At 41.6% G+C, this 17714-nt stretch overlaps 2 protein-coding genes across 4 annotated transcripts in view; both read left to right on the top strand.

The window, feature by feature from the left end:
- The first annotated feature begins 1030 nt into the window (after window positions 1–1030).
- cfd (complement factor D (adipsin)) lies at window positions 1031–6480 on the top strand. The gene is made up of 5 exons (XM_056425999.1): window positions 1031–1122; window positions 1489–1645; window positions 2618–2759; window positions 3290–3580; window positions 4661–6480. Exons 1-5 carry the CDS (start codon window positions 1059–1061, stop codon window positions 4841–4843), a joined length of 837 nt encoding a protein of 278 aa, XP_056281974.1. The 5' UTR covers window positions 1031–1058; the 3' UTR covers window positions 4844–6480.
- A 5191-nt stretch (window positions 6481–11671) lies between these two features.
- The window catches only part of dnaaf9 (dynein axonemal assembly factor 9), a 39444-nt gene continuing 33401 nt past the window's right edge, over window positions 11672–17714 (top strand). For all 3 annotated transcript variants that reach the window (XM_056425990.1, XM_056425989.1, XM_056425988.1), the window contains exons 1-19: window positions 11672–11929; window positions 12624–12703; window positions 12872–12997; window positions 13616–13740; window positions 14005–14101; window positions 14233–14339; window positions 14433–14510; window positions 14840–14941; window positions 15080–15135; window positions 15255–15390; window positions 15795–15876; window positions 16173–16209; window positions 16323–16407; window positions 16487–16563; window positions 16674–16718; window positions 16833–16878; window positions 16981–17092; window positions 17374–17444; window positions 17633–17680. In XM_056425990.1, the coding sequence (XP_056281965.1) occupies window positions 11874–11929; window positions 12624–12703; window positions 12872–12997; window positions 13616–13740; window positions 14005–14101; window positions 14233–14339; window positions 14433–14510; window positions 14840–14941; window positions 15080–15135; window positions 15255–15390; window positions 15795–15876; window positions 16173–16209; window positions 16323–16407; window positions 16487–16563; window positions 16674–16718; window positions 16833–16878; window positions 16981–17092; window positions 17374–17444; window positions 17633–17680 (1566 nt within the window). In that variant the 5' untranslated portion in view covers window positions 11672–11873. The remainder of the gene's footprint in view (window positions 11930–12623; window positions 12704–12871; window positions 12998–13615; window positions 13741–14004; window positions 14102–14232; window positions 14340–14432; window positions 14511–14839; window positions 14942–15079; window positions 15136–15254; window positions 15391–15794; window positions 15877–16172; window positions 16210–16322; window positions 16408–16486; window positions 16564–16673; window positions 16719–16832; window positions 16879–16980; window positions 17093–17373; window positions 17445–17632; window positions 17681–17714) is intronic.

The following is a 17714-nucleotide window of genomic DNA, read 5'->3' as shown; positions in this document are numbered from 1 at the left end:
CAACGTTTTCATTAACATTAATGAGTTTTTCTTTTTCTTTTTCTAATAGTACTTGTTTGTACCAGCAGAGGGCGCTGCAGGTCTAAAATTGGAAAGCTGTGCTGGGTTCTGTGTCTGTGTGACAGCTGTTGAGTTCCACAAACTTTATAAATATTTCCAATCGGAACCATGTCCATATGCAGTATAGCAGCCTATATTTTGACGTTTCACCCAGATGCTAAAACAACGTATTCATTTTAATGAAATTCTATAAAAGCCATGTTGAATAATCTGTCCAATCATGACACACGTAAAGGAAGGTTTGTAGGTTTGTGTACTGTACAATGTTTATGCAACATGCAGTACAAAAAACAAGCTTATCGTTATTATGTCGTGTCTAACTGATGAACCAGACTGACTGTTTCATGTTTTCCCACTGGATTTATGGGAAGAAAAGAAGAAGATAATGTCTCCCTCCGAGTGTTGTGTTCAAGTGCACACGCTCCGAGGGGGGTCATCAAAATCTCAGCATTATGTAACTAAAAAGTGGAAGTTGTTGCTGTTTTCAATAAAAGCTCACATGTTAGTCGCAAATAAATACATGTCTCTAATAAAGAAATATGTGCACCTTTGTCTGATCCAAATATTTACTAAATGACAATATGAGAGAAAGCTCTTTACAGTATTGTATATATTGTAAAAAATATTAGATTTTGAAGACACTACAAGTGAATATGGTAAAAAAGAATTGAAACATCTTCTTTTTTATCTTTAAATGTGCAAATGAGGCCTCATCGAATACTAAAGATGGATTTAAGAAGTAATGCAAATAGACAAAGGGTTAAACCAAACAGAAAAATGTGTATTTGGATGCTCTCTTTCCGCTTGTCAGACAATCACAAAAGAAGACAAGTTGTTTGCAATCCTGTTTCTCATTCCGGGAAACGGGGAACAGGAGGCTCCGTCAGACCCCCACTTGTGTCTTGCACCATATCTACTTGATTGATGTTTCCCGTCTTTCCCGTGGAAGCCTTTAAAACTCCCCAGTTACTGGTTTTAGCGTTAGTGGAGCTGACATCATGGTGTCAGAGAGGGACGTTGTTGGGGCTGCTGCGGTTTTCCTTTTCGCCCTCATCTCATACAGTGAGTTTTTTATTTCTTTACTAACTGATTTTACTTTAATTCATGTGTCTGTTCGTTTTTTTCACTGTAGCATTGTGTTCTTAATCTATTTTTCTCGTCAGCCACTATTCTAAAAGTGTCACCTTATTCAATTCTTTAGCTTTTTAGCTTATACGTTTTGGATTACAAAGTTTACTTGACATTAAAATGCTCAAATGTCCCATCATTATAAAAGTATGTGACAATAAGCCCTAATAAACTCTTCTACTGTAGGGCGGTGTGACTATTCATCTTCTTATTGTGTGCAAGTCACATGAAACTAGCTGAAAGGTTCAAATAGTTCCTGTTGGACATTTTCCTTCTGCTTGTGTGTCCTGATGGTTCCAGGTGAGGGCATCGTTGGCGGGAGAGAGGCGGCGCCTCACTCCCGGCCCTACATGGCCTCCATCCAGGTGCCGGAGGGAGAGAACCTGAAACACGAGTGTGGAGGGTTTGTGATCGCAGATCAGTGGGTGATGACTGCAGTCCACTGTCTGCCAGCAGGGTGAGCCCCCACCCCCCTTCTGTCAACCATGTGGGGGCCAAGATGAGCAACAACGACATCATACATCTGTTTTGAAGTTTTGAAGTTTTTACTCATGCAGATATTCTCTGTGTGAGAGCTGAGCACATATTTTTTGCTTGTGATTTTTTTGTGACAATATATATATACATATATAAATATATATATTTGTGTTCATTTAACTAAAGTTAACAGCGTTGTGTTCTTTTTGTTAATATTGGTAGCTCGTGTTATGGAGCAAAACATGTATTCTTAGCATCATCTTTCAAATGATATCCATTTATTGTCATTGTTTTTTTATTTATATTTTATTAGTGTTCAGAATCTCACATACACATATTTAAATTTTTCAGATTCTATGTATAAAGAGAAGTAAAGTCAAACAAACACATAGACAGATAAAGAAACAAAAACAATACCATAGTAACAAAACTATAAATCAAGCAGGGAGAAATCATTTTCCTGTAACACCCTGTTCTGTGTCTCCTCCGTGTCTCCTCCGTGTCTCCTCCGTGTCTCCTCCGTGTCTCCTCCGTGTCTCCTCCGTGTCTCCTCCGTCTTAATTGTTTAATTCGCTGCACCTGCCCTCAGCCCCTCTTGTCTCGTTAGTGTCTGATGTCGTACACCTGTGTTCCCCCCTATATATTGTGTTAGTCTTTCCCTTGTCTCCTGTCGGATTGTCGTCTCTAGTTCCGTGTCCTTTTCCCGTCGTCCTGTCCGTGTTCCTGGTTCTGCCTGTTGACTCTGCTTGCCCCTTTTGGACCTTGTTTTTTGTAAACTGTTTTGCCTCATTAAAGAGTGATTTTTTTTGTTTATCATATTGCGTCCAGTCTGCGCCTGAGCCTCACCCCGTCACAAGAACCTGTCATTTTCCATAGAGTAAAGAAATAGTCAGGCCATTTATCTGTATTGTCATTGTTTTAATGCCATAATATCATTGAGCTCTTTCCACAGGGCGAATGGAAGGAAGGTGGTGCTGGGTGTCCATTCTCTGAGTGAAGCTGAAGAGACAAAGCAGACAATTGATATCCTGGAACTTTACAATCACCCTGACTTCAGCATGTCAAATTATGATAATGACATCACTTTAATTAAGGTATAGTATATATGTAAAGTGTGTCAGTGGTATGGAAAGGTAAATTGTAACATGTTTGTGTTTTGGTTGATAAAGCCGACAACAGAACTCTCTAGATCAGTGGTCCCCAAACTAAGGCCCGCCTCCACATTTGGCCCGGCCCCCTGAACAATACCAGAGACGCATTCCGATTTTTTTTTTTTATTAAAATAAATAATGTTTAGTCTGGCCACGCAAATCCTAGACTAGCCCCTGTCAAATAGAACGGAATAATGGCGAAATGTTTAGGTATGATCCCAGAAAGGGTTATTAATATTTGGTTATGTGGCTTTCTAGAAAACAATAAATGTTTACATTGAGGCACCCTGCGATCGTCACACTTTTTCCGTTACAATCTGACCCCGGCCCCCATCAGATAAGGGAAGAAAAATGTGGCCCTCACAGGAAAAATGTGGGTACCCCTGCTCTAGATCTTTGAATTATAGATCTAGAAATAAAAAACTTAAACAAAACAAATTTGGAACGGTTTTCTATGTTTTTTTTGTGTGCAGTTGGATCGCCCATTCAACGCCTCTGAAGCCGTTAAAGCCGTGGACTTTCTGCGAGCGGGTGGCATGAACCCAGGCACGCATGCAGAGGTGGAGACGGCCGGGTGGGGGTCCCTCGATAACCTGGGCTCCCGACCAGACAAGCTCAAGGAGGTGGCGATCGAGGTGGCCAGCTCGGCTCGGTGCGGACGCGGCGACTACTTCGGCTCAAAGTTCACCAGCAACATGATATGTGCACATCGAGTATGCCCACATCCCTGTGGGCGACCGCACAAGACAGAAGACAGCTGTGATGTGAGTCGTGCTTCCATGTCTTCTACCAAATCTACATGGGTCAAACAAGTTATGATGATCATGAGAACAGGTGCATTTGTATGTATTTCAAAGAATGAGGATTTCTTTGGATACGGATATGAAATATGGTGATTTCCCATTAAAGTCCCTGTAAGAGCCAAATGCATGATTTCATTTATTTAGTTTAAAAAGATTTAAAAAGGTAACTGAAGATTAATCTTTTTCATTATAATTTGAAAGAATGTTTAGGTTAACATCCACTACCGTTCAAAAGTTTGGGGTCATCCAGACAATTTTGTGTCTTCCATGAAAACTCACTTTTATTTATCAAATGAATTGAAAATTGAATAGAAAATATAGTCAAGACATTGACAAGGTTAGAAATAATGATTAATATTTGAAGTATTAATTTTGTTCTTCAAACTTCAAGCTCAAAGGAAGGCCAGTTGTATAGCTTATATCACCAGCATAACTGTTTTCAGCTGTGCTAACATAATTGCACAAGGGTTTTCTAATCAGACATTAGTCTTCTAAGGCGATGATCAAACACAATGTCCCATTAGAACACTGGAGTGATGATGGAAATGGGCCTCTATACACCTCTGGAGATATTTCATTAGAAACCAGACGTTTCACCTAGAATAGTCATTTACCACATTAACAATGTATAGAGTGTATTTTTGATTAATGTTATCTTTATTGAAAAAACAGTGCTTTTCTTTGAAAAATAAAGACATTTCTAAGTGACCCCAAACTTTTGAACGGTAGTGTATAATTTAGTATTGTATTTAAAAGCTGAATAACTTGTCAGAATGTAAGCTTCCAATCAGATGACGTCACGTCAGTAGAACACCTGCGTGTCGGACTGTCAGTCCAGATTTGAGCTCAGATGTTGGAAGCGACATAGTTTTTTGACCGTGTGAATATGTAACTCTACGTTTTCTAGTAAACATTGTTTATGGAAGAACTACTTGTCTCACTCGCGTGTCAATTAATAGTTTCTAAGACTGAACTCAAAATTGTGGTACAGAAGACCCAGAACTATACGGAGTGCCACTAGTCCCTCTTTCTCTCCCTCAGGGTGACTCCGGGGGTCCTCTGCTCTACAATGGCATCGCGGTGGGCATCACGTCCAATGGAGGAAAGAAGTGTGGCCAAGTGAAAAAGCCCGGCATTTACACCATCATCTCCCACTACACCGAGTGGATCGACGGCATCATGGCCCCGCAGCCCGATGCAACACAAGACATGCAGAGCGCCTAAAAGGAGGTGGCCGTGTTTACATCGCCACAGCGATGTACAGGTGGTGTGTGTTCGCCCAGTACGGGGAACATACACCACCTGTACAAACAGATTAGCCATCACTTTATAAGGGAATCATTACAATAGTTGTATCACATTCAGATGTCTTGAGTTGTAAGATAACCACCAACCATGTTTCATTGCAATTAACATACAGTTGTGATGAAGAGTTTAAAGTAACATTATGAAACAATTGTACCATAAAATAACAGCTTTAAAAAAATTGTGCCGCTACAATGACTTTTAATATGGCGATTTGCGCCTCCGCCATCGGGGGTCTGTGGGGAAATAACTCCGCTATGTAGGATTCTGGAGCCGCCCGATCCGGGGCGGATGTACTTCGACCTGCTTTCTGGCAGTGATTACGCAATGTCATATAGTGCCAGTCCACGCTCGAAGCTACAGTATAAGGGCGAAGAAAAGCGAAGTCTCTCGTCATGAATTACACGTTCCAATGTAAATTATGAATATGTAGCTTGTTGGTTTTGTAAACAATATTGTATTCGATCACACGTACTCCACATTTAGAAAACAACGTACATAGGCTGAAAACGTGATCGGTATTTCATCTAAACTAAATGTTGGCATTCATCTCCGATATCACAATGAATAAAACTATGCAGTCATATTGATGTAAAATCTTTGAATATTCTTACCTTATCGGTTGACATCATTTCTTGGTTTCTGACTGTCTGGTCATCAATACAAGTGTATGCGAGGCTGCATCTATCGTAACTGGGTATTTACCACACTGAAGTAAACGTTAAATACCTCCAAAACTGAAGGGGGCGCTAAAAGGGAAAAACTCCATTTTAGATTTGCGTGAATATGTTTTTATTCACAAATGTTTTTTTGACTGCAGTGTTCATAATAGTGTTATTAAATCTATTCTGAGTGATTGCATAACAAAGGCACAACAAGTAACCCAAGAGATGTGCAGGGATAAACATTTTAGTATTTACACAAGGAAAAGTTGCGCAATAACTGAAACAACATTCAGACGGACACTTTTGAGTCCGTTTGTTTTCCATCTGCAGGACGGTGTTAAGGAATGCAACTGTGATGCAACCAAGATATCGGCACGCAGTGCAGATCTCATGAGCTTGTCGGCTAAGTCCTTGTCCCAATGGGGAAGTGCAAAAGTAAACCGAATCTGCAGCTGCTCTTCTTCTTCTCCTCCCCTCCCCCTCCCTTTAGAGAAACATGGACATGAAGGATCCCTGATGCTTCTGTGCCTCTGTGTGCTTTGGAAAAGCCCCAAACCGCCTCCAATCGGTTTCATACAAAAAGCAAATTATAACTGATGCCCGCTGTAAATAAAATACAAAGTGTGTGTCATTTGCTTCTGATGAATTTATTAATACGCTGACATCATCCAAAATATATAGGAAGATAATTGTCTTTTGTGATTTTGTGAAATTCACTCATATGGAGGCAATTTCCAGCAAACAAACCACGATGACATCATCTACGAAAGCTATGAATCTTCAATGTATTTCATTCCAGTGCAGAATCCCTGCAGGACTGATTCCATGTAGTTGAATAAACGTGTATCTGATACCGTCTTTTAAAAAAAATAAACAAATGATACAATCGCACATTTATTAAATGTGTTGTAACTCTGCAATGATTCCTTCTGGTCACATGACATCTATTGTTCTGTCCATCCTGGAGAGGGATCCTCCTCTGTTCTCTCCTCAAGGGTTCTTCCCGTTTTCCCCCCTGAAGGGTTGTTTGGGAGTTGTTCCTGATCCGATGTGAGGTCAAAGGTCAGAGAAGTCTATATGTACAGATTGTAAAGCACCCTGAGCCAAATTTGTAATTTGTGAAAATGGGCTATACAAAATAAACTGAATTGAATCCATACGTACAGGGGTTGCAGTCATTGTGCTCACCCACTCCCTGGCTACGGGTCCGGAAATCAGGCATCTCTTAATAAGTAGTTCCCTTCCAAAGCACCCTCCTCTCTCTCCCCGATCCTCTTCTTCCTCTCCTGCATCTCCTGCACAGAAAACCTCCTCGAGTAGGAGCGTCCTCCGTGGGACGCGACCAGCCTGTCGATCCCCGAGAGCAGGTCTTCCACCTGCGGGTAGCTCAGAGCATCCTGGGCCTCGCTCACGTTCAGCTCGTGGAACCGGCTGCCACACTTGCGGATGAGATCGCGGAGGGTCGCGTGGGCGCCGGCCACGTAGTCGCTGATCCCCGGAGGCCTGCGCTGGTCGCAGTCGAAGCGAACCGGGAGGACGACGGCGTGCTCTGCAAAGTCGCGCCCGAAGATCCTCTGCAGGTGCCCCAGCGTCTCGCACTCGCCCCGGGTGAAGCGCTCTCACAAAACTAAGTGGGCTGAGGAGGTTCCCGACTGGACTCATTGGTTGAGTATCGGTTACCTGCCCTCTCCAGGATGAGGTTTAGAGCAGAGGACTTCCCGCTGCCAGACAGACCCAACAGGATGACCGACAGCTTCTTCGTCTCATCGTCTTAAAGTCAAAGACGAAAAAAGATAAATGAGTTAGAGAGCATTTTCAGAATGATAAGAACATTAAATATGGACAGCAATGTGGCAGATATGAGTGCCTGACGTGTTTTGTATTCATGACCTTTAAAAGTGTCATTTGGGGTCAAACAATTTGTATTGCATGTGTAAAACTAAATATGATGTTAAATGATGAGCGATGAATGGCACATTTAAATCAATGTGTGCCTGTATCGCCCCCTAGTGGGGGGCGTTTCTACACCAGAACGTCTCAAAGTGCAGTTCAGCAAAACATTTGTTTCAAACTTTAACAATACTGTTATAAGAATTCGGTCCTTTAGGATTATTGCGAAAAATAGAAGAAAAAACAGACTTCTTAATTATTGACCGTGTGTGCCAGAACTGCTATTTTTTAGATTATTTGCATGCTATTAAAAACAATTTGAGAACAAATTAATCCTTTCATGTTGAGAGAAATTGTCCTGTACCAATTCAATTCAGTTTATTTGTATAGCCCAATTTCACAAATTACAAATTTGTCTCGGAGTGCTTTAGAATCTGAACACATTGACATCCCTGACCTTTGACCTTTGACCTCACATCGGATCAGGAACAACTCCCAAACAACCCTTCACAGGGGGAAAAGGGAAAAACCCTTGAGGAGAGAACAGAGGAGGATCCCTCTCCAGGATGGACAGGTGTAATAGATGTCATGTGACCAGAAAGACAATATATCTGACCATCAGTGGCCCCCGTCTGGAGCTGCAGCAGGCCCCGTGGCTCATCACGGCCTCCTCCTCTCCCTCTTTGACTCGTATTGCTTTGTTCCCGCCGCCTCCTCCCATCTCTCCTCAGCATGCCTCGCCTTCAGCTCCTCCGTCTCGTTGGCTCGTCTCTCCTCTTGCTGTCGGACCAGTTGCTTGAACGCCCGCTCCTGCTCACCGACCTCTCGCACCTTTCGTCTCAGCATCTGCACGGCCGCGTCGTCGCTGCTCCTTCCCGTAACCTCGCTCGGCACGGCCTCCGTGTCGCCGGTCACGCCGTTCACAGCCAGCACGCGCTCGAGCATCTTCAGGAGGGCGCCCAGCCCGTCTCTCGCTGCGGACGATGTGATTCGGCAGTACCTCCCATCGCACGTGTCCAGCAACTCCAGGAGGGCATCGTCCAGTGTGTCAGCAACCTCTCCATCGTCCAGAGAGATGACCATCAGGTACTTTAAAGCCTCGGCTCCAAAGTGAGCCTGCAGACTCTCTGCCATTCTTCTCTCCCTCTTCGTGTAATGGCCGCCTTGGATCAGCAGCAGAAATGTACCGACTCCATCCGCACACGACTTAAAGCATTTACCTATTGCCCGACTGATGAGCTCCTCCGTCATGTCATCTTTCAAACCTGCGTGAAGCAAGCTGACTAAGCGGCCCTCCGCTGTCAAGTCACAGACTTGATTTGGCCCCAGAGAGCGAAAGGTCAATCTGAGCTTCTCCCCCGATCCTTGCTGCTGCAGAGACTTCAGAGACGACCATTGCTCCACGGAGGACATGACCACCATCATCAGAAATCAGAAACAGTTTTATTGCCAGGAATGTTTACACAAACGAGGAATTTTATTTGGCGGAAGGTGCAACATTTAGACAAGACAAACAACAATCAACACGACAGCAACAGTGAACTTAAGTATAAGATAAGATAAGATAAAGATAAAGATAAAATGCTCGGACAACAAATAATGGTAATGTGTTGAGGTGTGTGTTACATGTGACGTGTGTTTAAGTTAAAGTGCATGTTAAAGTGGCATGTGTGTGGAGGAGGCCTCCAGTTAAAGTGCATGTTAAAGTGACGTGTGTGTGGAGGAGGCCTCCAGGAGGGAAGAAGAAGGAGGAGTAGTAGGAGGAAGAAGAAGAAGAAGATGAAAAATAGCCTCTTGGCTAACTGGCACATTTACTGCAATGTTTTTATCAATGTGCACTGTCCCTTATTAAATAAACCATAAAAAAAATAAAAAGGAGGAGGAGGAGAAGGAAGAGGAAGGAGGAAGGGCTCCATTGATGAGCATGATCATCTGCCTCATGTTAGTTTCTCCATCTGCCAAACACAGTAATGACTTGTCAATTTTTTTTTAAATATGGGATTACCATGTATTGCAAACACTTTTTGCAATAAAATGACGATGACTCAAAAGGATCTGTTATATTCCAACATTTCCCTTGTATTGCAAATTGAATTAATATTGAAAATGTAGGATAGAACTACTTACTGTGAGACATGTCTTTTGCAGGCGCTCTTACAGGTCTTCTTTAAGCTGCTTGTCAGCTCAAGTGAACACCTGAAACTGGATTCTCGGGCACTGAGATGAGCATTATGAGGGCGAAAAAAAATAAAATGCTTCCTGGTTACAACTTTTCATGTGTGACTTGAAGTTTTGTTGTCAAGGAAATGCATTCCACGGTACAACCGGGAGTGGAAAAGCTACTTGTGTTCCACATGCTTCATCATTTTGCACACGTTAAATCAATAATCTTTAGAAAGCATTCATGCCAAACTGTAAAACTCTCTTTTTTCATTGTCTAACACGCACACACGCAAACACTTGTTAGGCTAAACCCAAGGTTGATACTCTCCCTTTACCAAAAAGCATATTTACATTTTGTGGTTCACCTTTTAGGGACCACTCTTGCATTCAGTCGGTGAATCCTCATAATGTGACAGATTTCTGTCCCCTTAATATGAAAGAAAGAAAGAAAGACTTTTATCGTCATATTACGTGTAGTTATATACACATATGAAATGTATTCTCTGCAGTTAACCCATCTTGAGTTATTAAGGAGCAGTGGGCTGCTGTGAAGTGCCTGGGGAGCATCAGCGGGTTCAGTGACTTGTTCAAGGACACTTCAACATGCAACTAATAGGGATAGCGGGGATCGAACCGACTACCTTGCGGTTGCAGGACGACCACTCTCCTCCACTGAGCTAAATGTGGCTCCTCCAGGCCTCATGTCGAAGTCACCGTGGGCAAGATACTGATCCCCATCAGTGTGACAGTGTGCGCGTAATAGGCATTTGATCGGATACTTGAGCAGCATGGCACCTTAATAATAATAATAATGCATTTCATTTTTATCGCACTCTTCCTTCAAAGAATCTCAGAGTGCCACACATATAGTGAAACCTTGTATGGTAGCTTCTGCCATCAATGTATGAATGGGGTAAATGTTGGCATGTGGCACTAGAAAGGCGCCAAATATAAGTCCATTTTAAGCATGCCAGTATTTCAAAGGTCATATTTGAGGTGAACACTTGAATTGAAATTTTAAATTGAACATGATCTGCAAACTCCTTATCAGTTGGCCTGATTCAGTTTCCTTTTCCTACCTGATGATATTGTGTGCCTGTCCTGCACAATAAAGCCGGTCTAACAGGCATCCTGTGATTGTTTCTTGTCTTCATTATTGCTGAATCAGCCTCACTGCAGATTAAACAGAAGTAGTATGTTCGTGCTCTGACATGTGTGATAATAATGAAATAAACATCATTATGAACATGCTGATTAACACCATCAGGGTCCTTTGACCAATGGATTTCCATGACTTTTCCATGACTTTAAAACTAATGTCCATGACCAAACTGAAATCTCGGTTTAAACATTAAAAATGTAGAACATGTTGCGTATTGAGAGCGTACGCCGGCTTATATTTTGAGCGTCTTTCTTTAAAAAGCATATTAATTATTTCAAACTCGGGGTAAATGAACATGTGATTATAACAACATTTCCATGACTTTTCCAAAACTTTTATGATTTCATTTTTTCCCATGACTTTTCCAGGCCTGGAAATGACCATTTTAAAATGCCATGACTTTTCCAGGTTTTCCATGACCGTAGGAACCCTGACCATAGACCGGGAATTATGTTTAAAACTGGACATAATTTCATAAAGAAAAGAAAAAAATCATATTTTTCTGGTTGCATTAACTTATAACATTATTTCTTAATCATATTATTGTAATGACAAAACAGCAAAACCATGACATGATCACTTGGAGCGCATGCAGACTAGCGTGGATGTAGCTCCGGTATAAGAAGGGGTTCCCCTCCATCCACAACAACAGAGATGACTGAGGGAGTGCGCCACCTCCCGGTGCAGCTGTGCGCTGGTGCCTGCTGCTGTCAAACGGCCCACAACAAGACAGAACTACACCGTAAAATAAGGGGGGGCCGTCTGCTTCAATCGGATATAGTGCTCTTTTTTTACTGGCTTAATTTTGCCAAAAGAAAATATGGTGCCTTGCAAAGTAAATATTGTGGAAATTATAATAACGTGTGGTATATGTTCTCACTTCCCCACCCCTACTGTGGTAATAATATTCTAGACGCCCCTAAACATCAAGTGGTATGCTCCGTTGCTATGCTATCTTGTGTAGACATTCTCCAGGGTGATGAAGAAGATGTAGTTCGTCGGCCAGGAAAACACATAACGTCGTTCGATTTAAAAACACAAATTGTGTGAACCGGGGACGAATGTCACCATGGCTGGGATAAGAAGAGTTAACGGGAAACTATCGGGAATTAGCCCCGCTGTCAGGTAACGTCATTATCGAGTTAGAAACGCCTCGGTGAAGCTGTCAAGCTAACCTGGCTAACATTAGCGCGAGACGATGTCCGTTATTCGTCGTTTTAACGTCTCGTAACGTCACCGGTTAACGGTAACGGCTACCGTTAGTAACGGAGGCCACGCTGTGAGTAACTGCTCTTTGGCTGGTTATCAACGCGAAATATATATGTTTAGCTAGCAAGGCCATAACACCCGTTCCTAGAAATCCCCCCCACGTCAGTTAACCTATGAAGTATTTATATTTTATATTGCCAAAACCTAAAGCTAACATGTCATGGAAATTCATAACGAACTGCGTGTTATATGTGGGAAGAAACATTAATATTTGCATTTCTCAAAACAAACCAATTAATTATTTGCCTAACTGCTGAAAGTCATTTTTGTAAGATTGTATACATTATATTTTATAAAAAGAACTATGTCATGGATTAGATTATCGAGAACATTTTATTAATCTCCCGTGGGGAAACTCATAATACTCTAAATGTACTTTTAACACGTGTTTTTTTAAATGTTTGACAAATAAAACTAAGTTTGACAAAAATAAAAAGCAAGTAAGTTGGACGGTGTGTTTCTGTCAAACTTCTGTTTCCAAGGTTCAATGTTAATAACTAACAAATCCATGACTAAATATAATACATCTTTTGTTGTTGACATTTTCCAGTTGCGGTCGCATCCGTCAGGTTCAGTCTCTGCTCTGTGAGGGAGGCATTGCCACTCCCGATGGGATCCTGTGCTCTCTCGGTATGTCAAGTTTCACACTTTATCTTGATCTTGACTCGTTAACTGCACTGCCAACTGCTAAAGGAAAAACATTGTTCTGAACAGATGGTGAATAAAACAATGAATATGGTCAATCCAAAACAGCCAATGAAAGGATATAAATGTGTTTTTGGTGTGTGTGTATTTCAGGAATTGACAGCCGATATAACGAGGGGTGCACCGAGCTAGCGAAATACCTGTTCTATGGACTCTATGGAAGAAATGCGCTGATTCTTGAACATGACTTTGAGGAGTTTCCTGATGAAATGCTGGATGGTGAGTTCTTCACACCACTAAGTTCGTAATCGTATTTCAGTGCTCTTTTTAGTTTGTATTTTCAGGTCACGGGCTGCCCCTAGTGCCGGCTAGGGTGGGGCAGTGCAAGGGAGGCGTAAAAACAGGCAAAAGTGAAAGGTTTAAAAATAAAGGGGAATGTTTATTCATTCAAACAAATTTTAAAAAGTCAATTTCTCAACAAAAAGCATCCCGGGGGCAAAAAAAAAAAAAGTTCCTTAAATCAGAAACTTATCTTAGCAAAGTTCGTGTTACAAAGTGGTCCTGGTCCTGGTCCTGGTCCTGGTCCTGGTCCTGGTCCTGGTCCTGGTCCTGGTCCTGGTCCTGGTCCTGGTCCTGGTCCTGGTCCTGGTCCTGGTCCTGGTCCTTTGTGCTCTCCCCTCTGCCTCTTATCAAGCTTCTCAGCCCTGCCTCGATTAGATGCCCTAAGCACCTGCAGCTGCGTGAGTGTTGAGGCAATCTGGGAGATGTAGTTTTAGCGAGAGCGGACATTTTGTACTGCGGCCGCTGTAACTGAGTGGGAATACAGCGTCCCGCCACCACCTGTCCCCTCGTGATGCCACAGTATCCATTCTGACCTCTTGCTTTTCTGCCTTCCAGATGTAATCCTGCTGATCAAGGCGGATTGTGTTCATCTGTACTGCAACCCAATGAACTACAGTTACCTGTTGCCCTACGTGTCCCACTGGAGGAACCTGCATCTCTACTGCATGACGGAGGCGGAGGTTAGCGCTTCAGGCTTATCCGCCTCGTAGATTACACTTCCGTCAACTTAAATGATCCATCTTGTCTACACAGGCTGCACAGTGAAAGCAGCGTATTCACTTTCATTAATGACACAGTGTGTTCTAGTTTTTACAAATGTACCTGTAATGTGTGCACAGGTGTCTCAGTCCCTTCAGGTAATGATTGCCATTGTAAATAGGACCCTTTGCAGCAGTGTTTTTGATTGTTAATCATGTTTGTATTTGTCCTCCCTCCACACAAAGTATGAAGATGAAGAAGCAGCAGAAGAATTCAAAATTTCCAGTTTTGTCACAATGGTGCAGGACTGCTATCGTATTGGAGTACCTCACAGCTCCCAGGGTACATATCGTCATGTTTTAATCTCCACATTCATTCACTACACGTGTGCAGGAGATAGCGACATGTATTAATATTCGTAATCTTGTTTTAGCAACAACACAGCTCAATGTTTGCTCTTCTTTTCTGTCTAGGACACTTCCAGAGGTTTGACATGTTTATGGTGGAAAAGTGGCCCCTGATTCAAGCATTTGCCCTGGAAGGCATTGGGAGAGGGAGCTTTTTCACCATGAAATACAAGGTACCTTCAACAGTGATGCAACATTGAAAGATATTTTGTGTTAAAAATGTTTGTAGCACAACATTGTACTACATCATATTCCTGCCTTTCCAGCTCATGGACATGAGTGAGAATCTATGGCAGGTTTACAACAGACTCGATCCAGTGTCTCTGGATAATCTCCTCACAGAGGTAATAGCAAGCTTCTTTTTCTCTTTGCCATAATGTTTTGTTGCAAATTCATGTCTATTTGGAAGGATCAGACTTTTGTTTTTTAACAGCGGTTATTAATACAAAAGTTAATTATGAAAGTTAAGAGTTACATTATCAAAAAAGTTTGAGTAGCTAAATAATCAGGCCGTCAGTTGAAGTATTTCCAATTGATTTAGGTAATTAAGTTTTATGTCATGAGTGACATTACATTTTGTTGTTGTCATATTTAGTATGTGAAGTTGTGAACATGACCATTGAGTGTGATACTGTATGCACTCTAACCCTGGTGTGGTTTGCTGTATTCTTAGGACTTGGTGAACTTTGAGAAGCAGTGGAGTGGCTTTTTCTCCAGCATGGACCTGGAGAGCCATCTATCCATCTTGGAGCTATCTGAGGCTCAGGCAGGAGAGGTACGTGTATTAACATTTATGGGACTGGATATCAAGTCAATATCTGAATAATGCTGTTTGAAAATATATATATCTTTTGCAATGTCTATGTGAAGTAGTCAGCTAAGTGTACTTAAGTGTGTTCTCATCAATCCACAGGCATTCCGTACTTATTACTCTCATGGACTGATGTCAAGTAACATCACAGATAAAAGGTAAGCTTTTTATTCAACAATGGCATACTCTGAAATTCTAATCATTACTTCATTAGTCTTGTGATTTCTAGAACAAACAAAAAAATTGACTCGCTTTATCCCATGTTTCTCTTTTTTAGTAAAAGTCAGCAGCCCTTCATGTTGTTTGGAAAGCATTCGTCCTCGGAGGATTTGGAGAGTTATTCGTTCAACTTTGCCTCAGAGAGTCATCAGGTCCGCAACACGGGAGCTGAGGCGTCTGCAGCCAGACACATGGTGAGAAGCCTGAAACGGGACATCTGCCAAAGTGGTTATAAGAGTAGAAGACCTGTCACTCTGGAAACTCATTACTTACTCCACTAAACATTTTACATTTGAAATAGTGGTTTGCTGCTACATTAATGCTCTGAATATCTTGTGTTGAAACTTCAGCGTTTTCTAAATCACGTTGCTCAATAAAATAAGTCGCCTGCAGCACCACCTGGTGAAGAGATTCTGGCACAACTCTGCTCACAAATTATCTTGAAAATCTCTTGTCAGGAAACATGTGATCACTGACCCCATGTCAATGTAAATGTAAGATTTAGGTATATGTGCAGCATTTCTGTCTGTCATTTGTGAATTGGGAACACGCCATGAGTGTCTCATCAATCTAAATAAACACTTTTTTTGTCCATTAGATTCTGCAGTGTGTGGCTCCCAAGAGACCCCTAGCCTGCTCTCGGACCTATTTCTTTGGGACCACCCACTCTCCATACCTTGGTGAGGTTTTATTGTGTGACTTTGCCTATTTCATATTAATTACCTGCACATTTGTAAAAGTTACATTTTGTTTTGTTTTTTTGTACATTATTGTCCTTTGCATCACATTTCAGAGCATCGTTTCTGTACACAGGGACTCAAGACGCAACTACTAACCCTCAGAAGTGCTTGTGTGAAATGTTGCTGTGTGTTGAGTCACATGTAGGGTCCAGAACATGCTCCGCTTGCCTGGGGTTAACTGTAATATGATTTGTATTTTTATTAGTTAGTGAATCATTTATTTATTTCATCCACAGGAAATCAAAACACAGAGAAAAATAGAACAGAAGTCTTGTAAGTGATTTAGTTTTGCATCTCACAGTCAATATTCTCTTCCCTGTAAGCTATCGGTTGACCATTGTTCAATTCGACAGAACGTCACAATGAAAGAGTTCTGCTTGTTTCAGACTTTTGTCTCAGATCTATTCAGCTGCTGTTCAAGCCGTCCTGTCAGGAATCAAATGCTACTCCTTTACCTCCAGCGCTACCAAGGTAAGAAAGACAAAAGCCCTTATTTTAACATGCGTCCTTCAGAATAACACGTACAGTTTCTCATTATTTATTATCCCAGGCCAAGGATGTAGCAGAGAACACCTTTCTAGTGGCTTTGGACTCAATGAATTTAAGTCAGTACCGGAGTTCTCTAAGGTACAGATTGATTTAGATTTTTCCACTGTCACCCTTTGTGTGAGACCTTTTGCCATGTGGAAATGTAATTTACTTGTTTGAATTGGTTTAACTGTCCTTTCTTTGTTCAGGTCCAAATGTGAATTCCTCATACAAGCAGTGAATATGCAAGGAAGGTGGGTGTTACCTCATCCTTCATTAGCAAGCTTTTGCTTTTTCTAACTCAACTCCTGGAAACATTTATTTGTCCTTTTTGGAACTTCAGAACCTGTTTTATTTTTTGTTCTCAGGATCATTCCTCTGACTGATAAAGACAGCCGTTACGTAGTAAAAACAGTAAGTTAGAGAAGCAAATGCATGTGTTACTGCGGTGTACAATTTCCCTTTTTAAAAGCATGTACTTCTATTCATCTAACTAATTTTCCTTTTTTTTTCAAGGCCTCCATGAAGGTCCATGACATTCCAGACCTGCAGTGGGACGGGGGCGACCTGGGCTCGGTGGTCTTCTCTGAATCATTCTTGGAGTCCAGCATCAACATTCAACAGAAAGGTACAAGACTGATTGAATTTAGTCTAATTAGAATGGATTGCTGAGTGATTCCTGAAAACATTTGAGTAACACACTGTAATAAATACAGTGACAAATTAGGTCACTGTAAAAAGAAAAGGACAGAAGTTATTTTGAAACAACAGAGCACAAGTATAAAAAAGCATTTTTTTCTTCTTTTTCTTGCTCTGAGAATCATATTTGTGATTAATCTTCCTTGTTTGTTATTCTTTGACTTTGTTGTTTGTGCTTCATTTCAAACACGTCTGTTTCCTCTCCTGCAGACGGCACTGTGTCCTCAGACAGCTGCTACACCATCCTGACTACAACTGTGCCTCGATACGCCTGCTGGCTGGTATGTGTGGGCCCATCAATGTGATAGAGACAATGTTTAAATATAGACATAGTTACGAAGTCTAATTTTACAGTGTAAGTTTTACAAAATCGCACATTTCAGTCTTCTTCTCTCCAGAAAATCAGTTGTCTCACTGTTAGTTTAAGAATACACCATTTTATTAAGTCTTATGGTCACATTGTTTTCAGATGGAATCGGATTTCAAGCAATCTCAGCAAGCCCAACATCTTGCCACGGTAAGTGCAGAAGCTTCATGTGTCCACTGCAGTG

This window comes from Pseudoliparis swirei, chromosome 11 (genome assembly GCF_029220125.1).
Source record: "Pseudoliparis swirei isolate HS2019 ecotype Mariana Trench chromosome 11, NWPU_hadal_v1, whole genome shotgun sequence".
NCBI classification, from domain to species: Eukaryota; Metazoa; Chordata; class Actinopteri; order Perciformes; family Liparidae; genus Pseudoliparis; species Pseudoliparis swirei.
This window is presented reverse-complemented; position numbering and strand designations above follow the sequence as displayed.

What these genes read in the sequence shown, in the direction of transcription:
- cfd (XM_056425999.1), top strand. Translation starts at nt 1,059, where the DNA reads ATGGTGTCAGAGAGGGACGTTGTTGGGGCTGCTGCGGTTTTCCTTTTC. An exon ending in TTTCGCCCTCATCTCATACA is followed by an intron (nt 1,123 to 1,488) that starts GTGAGTTTTTTA and finishes TGATGGTTCCAG; the next exon opens with GTGAGGGCATCGTTGGCGGG. An exon ending in GTCCACTGTCTGCCAGCAGG is followed by an intron (nt 1,646 to 2,617) that starts GTGAGCCCCCAC and finishes CTCTTTCCACAG; the next exon opens with GGCGAATGGAAGGAAGGTGG.